Consider the following 10,993-nt stretch of genomic DNA (forward strand, 5'->3'; position numbering starts at 1 on the left):
TTAAGATACCTTTGGGACACAATCATACACATCTTTTATATTTTATACATCTAATCTACCCCAGGTTGAGGTTTTCAAAAACAGGCATGTCATTCAGGAGTGTCAGTCTCAATGACATTCAATGAATGAGAGTCATACTTCTAAGAAACTTGAACACTTTACAAGACAGACATCTTAGGTATTTAAATGAGCCATAAATCTTTGAGCATCAGACTTTTTTGATGCTTTAATTACACAAGATTTCCTCTTTTGTTTCCCACCTGTGAATGAAGGGGCAACAGCGTTCTTTTTTAAGACCTACAATGAAATTGCTTGCCTTGAAAGAACTTGAAGAGGAGCATCACAAGATATCTGTGACCTGCCCTTTACTGAAGGGTTATACAGGATACACAGCCCAGCTTTAACTGTAAGTGGTTTTATCACCAGAGGCAATGTATATTTAAAATTATGACCTCTTCCATCTTTGTAGGTAATCATCAGGATTTCAGCTACTGACAAGGATGAAATATCACCCAAAGGTTTCTTCAAATACTCCCTGGCCACAGAAGACAGCAACTTCTCCTTGGTTGAGAACTATGGTAACGTATCCCTGCAATGCATTTTCTCCACTAGCCCAAGTGAGACATTAGGACACAGGGGAGAAAAGCTGTAGCAACGACCTATGACTGGTCTAGCTGAGCTAAGTAACAATTTATTTTTAAAGGCTTAACTGACTGAAAAAAAAAATGTTGTTTGTTGCCACCCAAGTTTCACTGGGTTCCTTAAAGGCTGGCTCTGTCTAAGGAGAAGATGTACGAACTGACTGATAATCTATAAGGAAAATCTGCTAGAGATTATCACTTAATTAGATGTTGTTACTTCTTCCAGATAACACAGCTAATATCACTGTCAAATACGGACAGTTTAATCGTGAACTTGCCAAAATCCACTACCTGCCTGTCATCATCTCAGACAACGGTGATCCTGAGCTCAGCAGCACAAATACACTTGTCATTAGTGTCTGCAAGTGTAATGAAAAAGGCAACTTCACTTTTTGTGAGGAAAGAGCTAAACAAGTTGGAGTTAGTATACAAGCACTGGTGGCAATTTTTATCTGTATCTTCACAATCATTGGTAAGTATTTGACTTTTGTAATGTTCTCTGACTTAAAACGTGGGCATTGTTTTGTTTTTTCTTAACTGAGATCTACAAAAGCTTTGTGGCTATGAAATGGTCACAAAGGCAGAAATATTTTAACTAGTTGATTCATCTCACTTGCTCTTTCTATTTGGCCTGTCAGCTACAAAGCTGCTCATTCTATTGGAAAGGCTGAGTCACTGGGAAGGTTATTGCACGTATGCATAACATACTTGATTTACTGTTACTAGGCTCCCATGGAGCTATAAAACAGGAAATTTGTGCTGGGGCAATAACAATAGGATTCCTATTTTCAAAGGCTGAACTAGTCTGGAAACCCTTTAAACAGTACAGTGAACATATATACATAAATAAATCTGTAACAAATCAGCAGATCAGTACCTATTTGCTGTATTTGGAATCTACCAGAGAAGGGGCAACATTTTTCCTTGCTTGAGAGAGGCCTCCTTTGCAATTACCACATAAGTAGCATTTGATGCCTGGCATTAAAAGATTTACCAGTTCAAGGCAGTAGTTGATTCAGTGAACTTGTGACACTAGGCATTTGTACTTGTGATTCCAGCTCAAGAGTCAGTTCTACAATTCCTGTACAGACTGAACTGCTTTGAGAACATACAAATCCTATAGTTAAGCAGTATTTTAAACTATTTTTTTTAATAAATATGTGTTAAAAAAAACTCACTCTGGAAAAAAAAACATTTCAGACTGTGTTACGTATCTTAAATGCAATTTGTTTTTCTTCCTTACTTCTCTATTTACACGTGCTCATCTAAGTTTTCTTTGCAGTAATCACATTGCTAATTCTTCTAAGAAAGAGACACAAGAAGGATTTGAGCGGTCTTGGGAGGAATGTGGCAGAGATTCATGAGCAGCTTGTCACTTATGATGAAGAAGGTGGTGGTGAAATGGATACCACCAGCTATGATGTATCTGTACTCAACTCTGTTCGCAAGAATGGTGTAAAGCCGGAAGCAGTTCCCTCTCCATATGCACAAGTCCAAAAGCCTCCTGGAAATGTAACTTCAGGTGCTGGAGAAATGGAAATGATGATTGAGGTTAAGAAGGATGAAGCCGACAATGACAGGGATTTGCTGCCATATGACACGCTTCACATCTATGGCTACGAAGGTGCCGAGTCCATTGCAGAATCTCTCAGTTCTTTGGAATCAGGCTCCTCAGACTCAGATATTGATTATGACTTTCTAAATGACTGGGGACCCAGGTTTAAAATGTTAGCTGAGCTGTATGGATCAGAACCAAATGAAGATTTTGTGTATTAAGTTCAAATTAACCATGAATTTTCTCCCTCCCACTACAGATAGACATCAAGAGCCTGTCAATGGCCAAAGAAGGACTCACAGCTCTCCACCCAAGCCATACTAGGATTTCAAACAGACATTAAAAAAGAACCTGACAGCAGTAGGGTTAAAAATAAACACACAGATCACGTATATTGACTTCCCCCAGCACTGCTATCCTTGCTAACATTCAGTTCTTTCCCCAAAATTGCTGCTCAAGGACCTGCTTGAGTCTTCTAGGACATAACTCCTCTGCCTACCCAGATAGACACTTCTCCTTAAAAAGTGGTTTTGTTCCCAGTTTCTCCTTCATTCCTCTCCTCCTGTACTGTTTTCATCAACATACATTGAAGGTCATCACCATCCACTGGAACAGAGAGGTTCAGTGGCATTGGGAAGGAATGTTTTGAATAACCTCCTATATCTCCAGCCGGTTGGTTTGCCTGGTCTTCTTGTAACATCTTTATTGATATTCCACACTTATGCTTACCCAGCAGAGGAGAGAAGGAACATATGGTCTATCACTTAATATTAGAAATTATTCCATCACTTTCAAAAAGAGGCATGATGCTTCCTCCTTTCCAACCTATTAATTATTCTTGCTTTAGTCTTCTACTACATATATGAGCTACTAAAGATAAAATTAGACAGATTTTTAGATGCCCAATCTGGTTTCATCTGTCATTTTTAACAGCCTGATGATGATTTCAGGCACCTTTCTGGCGTGCTAGAATTTGCTCTAGCTAGCAGCAAAATTGTTTTTTCTTTCTGTAAATAGGATCTCAGTGTTAATGGAACATATCCTGCAGGGCAGGAAATGTGGAGAGCAGGGGAATGTTAAGACTCCAATACTGTAAATCTCTCTAGATGGCAACATAGGCCTCTCTAGATTTCTAAAGAGGTTGAATAGGGTTTTTATTCAACGCTACTAAAGCAATTGTATTTTTTCAGGGACAAACAAACGAAGGGCCTCATTACTGTGAAACTGTTTTGATTTTTTTCTAAGCAGGTACTGTAAAACGGGTATTTTCCACCTAGGAAAATATTGTAGACTTCCAAACCAGAATGCTACACACCCACACATTCGTCTGCATAAAAGAACCACAAATTTAAGTAAGGTTTTGGAGCTGCAACTACTATGTCCCTGGTAAGCGTGTGTTTAGTTTCTTGCCTGATGAAGAGCCACAGAATGAACAGAATGAAACTTCCCATGCAGGAAGTTACCCAGCCAAATACATTTTGTAAAAAGTGGGTCTCTTAGGACAATGGCCTGTCTCTGGCTTCTGGCAATGCAGATTCTCATTGCCTTCAACAGGAACAGAGTCCTACCACACAGATACTCAATTTTGCAGAATCTGTGCTAGAGCTGTATGTATTAGTTTAGTTGATTTGACTATTTAAATTTGGTAGCTAACCAAGTAACACGAAATCTTTTCTTTTTTTTTTCCTAAACCAGTATAGTGGAACCTCACCAATTTGCTTTTTACTTATTCATATCATCTTTAATTTACACTCCCTTCCCCCAAAATGCTTTCTTGGCAGGAAATAGCAATGCATTCTAATATGGTCTCACATTAGTCCTCACTACTGTAAAAAGTTGTCCAATACAATACTTAGCTGGACACTAATGCCTACTATCATCAATAATGCAATCACTTAAATTTTGAAATACGAACTAAAGGAAAACTAAGTAGAATTCTGTCCATCAGTCAAATCAGCTTTGCATCACATCCTTTATAAAAATGTACATGTTGGGATGACAGCCTTGGTTTTATTTTGAATGGGTTCATTCTCTTCTGTTTTGCTTAATCCAGTCAACAGTGTATGCTATTGAGGTTCCACACGTTAGTATATTATAAAGAATGCTAACTAATAATACTTACAGTTTAAGGTTTTCATCAATAACTAAGGTATTGGCTATCAACAGGTAAAGCTAGTTATGAAATTATTTAGTGTAAGTAAAGTACTTTGGTAAGCATCATCCAGATAGTATTACCTGTAATTGCTATTTTTAAGCCTGTTTTATAAAGCTATTTTAAGTAACACTGTATCAAGTTCCACTGTATAGAGATGTTTGCACTGGATAGTTTCTTTTTATATTCCTGTACTGTTTTGGGGTTTTTTTACTACATAAAAGCCAATCTCAAGTTTGGATTTTCTGTGCATTAATGAGTTTCACAGAGAAGACAATATCCGGCTTTGTGCCACAATGAACTCAACCATAAAAACACTGGTATCTACGCTGTAGGCTAACTCAGACTAGACACAAACTCACCAAAGGACTTTCTGTAAAAGAAGTTTTCTCCCACTCTTTAGAAAGCTGTCAGTAAAGCTCCTCAGGTAAGGAGGAAAAAAGTCCCAACAGTGCAATCTGGTTTCAGCAGCAGGTAAGTTCTCTGACTTTGGAGAACTCGTGTTTGCCAGTGGTACAGGATGCATTCAGTTTCTGAGCAGATGTTTGGTATTTTAGCAGCCAGGCATCAGGGTGATTTTGAACCACCACGTTTACTGAGATCCTGCCCTTCTTTCCTGCTGGAACAGTGCTCCTCTCAAATGGTGAAGGACACACTGCAGAAGTACTAACACCCTGGGTCAGCACATGCCACCCACCTGTGGGGGAACTACACCTGTGCCCACTACCCAAGTGGTCTATCCATGTTACCTCAGTGGGGAAAAGGCTGACACCCCCAGCACCACTCTCGGCCCCTGGCCTGCTATCTTCTACTCCTCTGATCTGCTGCTACTGACACAGGCAAGCAGGATTACTCGGTAGTACAGAAAAAGCTCCAGCTTTCTCACAGTCCAGGATTTAGATAGGACATGACAGAAGAGTACACACATGTCACAGGAAAAAAAAATTACCCCTGAATTTGTAGCTTTAGATAGCACAGTTTCTTACCATTTCTTTTTGCTACTAATAATGACTACCCCAATATATTCTCAAGATTATTCTAGCACTTAAAAAAAATCACATCAATTTTCCCCAGATACGGTACTCACAATTTACAAAGCCTGGAATAAAGCAAAAAAGTTCAATTCCTTCATTGCTAATTGCCATGAGCAAACTCCAGATCAAACACACTTTAGCACAAGTTGTATTAAAAACAATAGATGTGTTAATTATGTTATAATGAAATGCATTTTTCCATAGAAAGAATTTGATTAAACAGCTACTTGCAACTTGTAGCAGTGATTCTCATAAAGGTTTTCATCATTCATTTAATTAATATGCATTTTAATCTCTTATCCCTAAAAATATATCATAAATTATTATTTTATTACATTTAGATGCAGAAGTTCATGCCATTTAATAAAGATTTTTTACTCCCACCCCATTAGAAATTTTTATGAAATAATTACATGTGATCAGAATCCTTGATACGTATCAAAGCAGCAATGAAAAGCTGTTTGAATATTAACACCCGGCACACTGACGCACTTCCCAGATAGATGAGGTGAGCTAAGGTCCCGTTATCAAAACAAATTTCCACTGTTCACAGAAAGAAGGTATTATTCAATTACAGTCCAGTACTACTGATACACTGTCAGGAAGACTATAACAGTAAAACCAGTGAAAACAGAAGGATTACTTATAAAAGTGAAAAAAAAATATTTTCTGAGTTCTTGCTCTTCAATCAGTGGGTTCTTCCCTTTTCTCCTGTCAGCAACAAAGGCTTAGAATAGCACCAGAAAGGACCAATCACCCTGGCAATCAGACCTGCTCAGGTATTGCCATCCAGCCAGGATGTAGTGAGCAAGTCATGTAAAGCCACACTGTTTTTTGGATCTTAAGAGTTCAGAGTACAGATCCACCTATATACATTTATGTTAAATGTTTTCACTCTTACGCCTATGTCACATGCGGGGGAAATCCTCATGATGGTAGTAAATGCAGATACACTATCCCATTTGTCTAGAGATAGTTATACCTATTTCCATTATATTTCAGGTGGAGCTAGGACAGAAAAAAAGAATAATCACCATCTTTGATGACCTGTTCTCCCTTCCTACTTTTTTTTTGAATAAATGTTTCAAGTTTGAGAAACTAAGAAATAAAATTCTTGTGGTTTTACCTTCACATGCTTCCTGAAATGAAAGAAATCACCAAGGTGATATCTTTCCCATTTAAGAAGCTATCACAATTTTACTGTAGCACAAGTCATCAAGTCTTACCAGGAACTGCATAAGAGTCTGATCAGATCAAACTGGATGATTTAGGCTAAATCTAGACCATAGAAAAAGCATGACAGAAAACAAAACAGCAAAGACACCCTTTTAGTCTGCATCAGAAAAAGGAAAAGAAAACAAAACCAGCAAAACTCTTTTATGAGCAATAAACACCCATGGATCTTTGCTGACCTCTCTCAGTTTCCTGACTTTGTTCCAGCCTGACCTGAAAGAAAAGGGAAAAACAGCATTTCCTTCCACTTATCCCCAGCGAGGGTCTGCCCCACCTGCTTTCCCACAAGACTCTCTTAATTCATTCTAGTTAACCCTTTCATCAATGCCACAATCAATCATAAATCTCTACAATTCTTTCATTCATTAGAAAGGAATCTCTACTTGAAAGCCAGTGCTCTGAATGAAGCTACCAAAACAACCAGAACAAAGCAAGGCAGAGTTCAGCAGGAAAACACATCTAAAAAATAAGCCAAATAAGGTTTTTCAGAAAGTCAATAACAGCTGGACTGCAAATGGTCCAAGGAGCTCTTCTGGCAGCCTCACTAGATCTCAAGGCCTGACCTGCACTGTCATCTACAAACCAGTACATTCTCAAATGGAACGGTTCAAAAGGAGGTATCGTGTAGCCATCTGCTGTTCTGACCCGCAGAAAACCTCCGCAGTGCAGATATTTCTTGGGACAATGTCTAGCCACTACAAACTACTTTTATGCAACTGGGGCAGTACAGAGAAAACAGACTGAAAAGTGAGTCTAAATTCCATCATTTTAAAATGTCTTTTCTGAACAACTGTCCATGCTTTCCTCTCCCTGTTTAAAGAGCAAACCTGAAGAACCTAAAAATGCCAAAAACCTGAAAGGAATCTGAAGCACCAGATTTTACTGCTGCATTTACTGCGCCCAGTATGTCTCACTCCACAGATGTACAAAATGCGCGCTAGTGCAATAGCAGAAAATCACAAGCGACTTTAGCACGAGTCAGGGCTGTCAGTACTGTGCCACTTTATAAACTGAACGGAGGAAAAAAACGAACCTCGCGCCGGAGGGGCCACTGGCTGCCATGGCCACCAGCGAACGCCTGGTGGCACTCGACGCCAGCGCTCGGGCAGGGAGGGCTCCCACCGCCCGGCTGGCTTTTCCACGGGCTTCCCACTCTTCTCTGCCGTATCAGCTCACACGAACGTGTTCGACAAAATTAATACTTCCAGAAAGTTAATTCAAGCAGTTTCATGCTTTAACGCTGACTTCACAAAAATACTCAAACCTTTCCACAAGCCAGAAAGGCTACAAAGCCTGAATTTATAAAGGAAAATCTAGTGATCTTGTTCAAGCAGGAGTTTTGAAGGGCATAAAGGGCAGGGAAATAGCTTTGGGGAAAGGATGCAAGCTCCAGATGTCTCCTTTACTCAGACGTCAGTCCCGATCACCCTACTTGGGACATGTTTGCCAGGAGCAGTCAAACACCAAGTCCTGCTAGTTTGTCATGTGACATTGAAAACTGGTTTTGATAAAGATGTTGTCCAACCCTACTTCTTTAGACTATTTTTCCTTCCAAACCAAACTGCAACTACTAATAAGGATTTTCTCAGGCAATACCAAATAATTTTTATTTTCAGTGACTCTTGTAAAACAGTTGGACTTTGCCTTCAATGAGTATATTTGTGTATGAACATATGCATTATCCACTAGTCACTATTTGTTCATTATTGCTATATTATAACCATGCAGCAAAACTTTCCCAAGTAACCATACAAACAAACCAATAAAAAAAAAGTACCAGGAACCTGTCAGTGACCACCTACAAGTTGAAAGTATTCACAGAAATCACTTGTCATACAGTTACAGATTAATGGCTTCATAAAAGTCAAAGACTCCTTGCAAGTGGATTTAATTCAGTATTTGTAATCAGTAATTTAATCAGCCTTCATCCTCTCTCCTCCTACTACTCCTCTAGACGGATTACTGTAACTCTGCTGATCCACCAGCTCCGCACATCTCAGTGTGCGGCATGGTAAGAGAGGCAGGCTCTGCCTTCGGGACCAAAACAATGCTGCCTGCAGCTCTTCAGGATGAACTCAAGCTGGTCAGTCACAGAGAATAGGAGCAAACACCTACGCCAGTTTCAAATCTGTTTATAATATTTTACTGGGCGAAGGTTATGATAAAAGTTTATGGCAGAGTAACTGGCTGTGCGCACTGGCAATCTGCTGTGCCACCCACAGATGTCTTCAGCAGCTGCTTCTCGGTCCACCGCCTCTCCTGGTCACTCCTTTCTCACTCTTACAGCCAGCTCCAGACTCGCTCTCCTCCTCCCTCCCTGCACAGTGGCAGCTGTGATGTCCCCCCTGTTCTGCAAAAAGCCTGGTGCTCCTTATTTCATGTCACCCTCAATGCCACATAACCACAGTCAAATCATGCTGGACTACAGTGACACACACTGACTGAGAGCCTCGGCAGAACCAGCCTCCCTTAGGAACAGGCAGAATGGCCCGGCTGAAACGCACAGACCTCTGAGCACCTATACAGCTGGTATCAGCAGCACTACCACAAAGGACTTGGCAGCAGCCACCACCTCTCCAATCCCACCTCAATCACTCCTTAATTACTTTTTGCCCATGCTACAGACTGAGCTCTCCCATCCATGTCACACTCGATTCCCCAAACACAACGTTCTGCCTGATGCTCTGCCATTGCCAGCAACAGTTTGCAATGCACCCAGAGCAGGAGGATGGGGGGTCCCAGCACTCCCACTGAACTCCCTACCCACTACCACCCCCCCCCCCCCCCCCCCCTTCAATGCTTGGTCACTTTGCAAAACATTGCATAAGAATATGCCCCAAAACAGCTTCTTGATAGCAAGCAAATCTTGCTAGTATGAGGAGAGAGGAAGAAAGAGAAACATAGCAGAATGTGAATTTGTAGGTCAAAAACAGGAGACAGAGAAAAAAAGTTATTTCGCCCTCTGATTCAAAAAGCTATGTTACATACAGGTAGAAAATTCTCTGTAAGCAGAGACTAGCCTGAGGGACACAGCTTCCTCATTCCTCAGCAGCAGCTGAGCCACCTTGGCCTGCTCAGCTCCCACATCTGTTCCCCTGACGCACATGGGTCCCATCCTGCTGCCATCTGCTCCTCGTTCCTCCCACACATGCTGTGTTCAACACTGCCAGCAACCAGAGCTCTGTGAGCAAACCTGAACCTACACCAGTAGGTTCAGCCGCACTGACCGTAGGTACCACCCTGCCAGGCCTCCTTCTCCTTTAGAGGACGAGAGCTCAGTTCCCCACTACGCGCAGCTGACAATAGCTGAGGGTTTCTTCCTAAAACTGCGGTCCTGGCAGACTGCCAAGCAGAAGTGACAGCCTGAGGCCTCCACCCAGGTTAGCCGGCCCTGCACCTTGCAAGCAGCCCTGCTTGCCAGCCAGCAGGAATGTCAGTGAAGTTGCCGCTGTGATTTACCATGTCTTGGTGTACAGCAGAGTAGGTGGCTTTCTGGTTGAAGAATTACTGTTTGAACAGGAGGAAGGATGGATAGAGATTATACGAGTATGTAACACAACTGGGGAGACTACAAAGCTCTCCTCTGTATCACTCAGTTGAGTAAGAGCCATCCAGATGGATACTGAAACTTCCCAAATGTCATTGCTAACTACTCCAGCTCTGGGTGTCTGCCAATTTCCCAAACCTGGAGTATTTTGCCATTATAAATATGGGGGGCAAGCAGACACAAGCAGTGCACTGCCCTCCTAACAGTACCGTGCTTGAGAATGACATGAGCTCTGCAACTGCAGCCAGGTAAGGATCCAGAGCAGCAAAAACCACAGCCTTTGTGACCAATGCAGCCCGGACAAGGGTCAGGAACACACAAGGGCCATGCCCAGTTGTGCTGCCTTCTAGTACTCAGTGGCAAACAACAGCAGAAGCAGAAGGCAAGGCTAGCAGGGATCCACCAAGAAAGCCGACCGTGCAAAAGAGCTGGCATCAAGGAATACACCTAGAAAGCTAGCAGAGGGCTAGACACAGGGCAGTCAGAAATACCAGGCAGCAGAGCTATGTCTCATGCTGACACAAAATCATTATCTCACTCTGTTGATTTGGCAGTGACCACTTGTCACCTGACTGAGTAATCACATCTTGAACAAACTCGGATCTGTCTCTCAGTACTTGCATGGATCTGGCAAAACTGCTCATCCAGCCAGGCAGAGTGATCACTTCGAGTAAGTGAAAAGCGTAAGACCCTTACTGAAGAGCTGTAAAAAAGTGTTAGAACACAGACAGCCTCCCCTTCCTCCTTTCCTAAAAGAGCTTTGAGTTAGGTAGAAAAATTAAGTGATTCTCTTCAATCCTAGTAAAACAATCTCCACAATCAGGTATCAAC

At 41.5% G+C, this 10,993-nt stretch overlaps 1 protein-coding gene across 3 annotated transcripts in view; it reads left to right on the plus strand.

The window, feature by feature from the left end:
- Positions 1-4,587, plus strand: part of CDH5 (cadherin 5) — a 30,716-nt gene extending 26,129 nt beyond the window's left edge. For all 3 annotated transcript variants that reach the window (XM_074839630.1, XM_074839631.1, XM_074839632.1), the window contains 3 exons: positions 470-578; positions 868-1,113; positions 1,924-4,587. In XM_074839630.1, the coding sequence (XP_074695731.1) occupies positions 470-578; positions 868-1,113; positions 1,924-2,417 (849 nt within the window). In that variant the 3' untranslated portion in view covers positions 2,418-4,587. The remainder of the gene's footprint in view (positions 1-469; positions 579-867; positions 1,114-1,923) is intronic.
- Positions 4,588-10,993: the final 6,406 nt, after the last annotated feature.

Source organism: Strix aluco, chromosome 14 (genome assembly GCF_031877795.1).
Source record: "Strix aluco isolate bStrAlu1 chromosome 14, bStrAlu1.hap1, whole genome shotgun sequence".
Classification (NCBI taxonomy): Eukaryota; Metazoa; Chordata; class Aves; order Strigiformes; family Strigidae; genus Strix; species Strix aluco.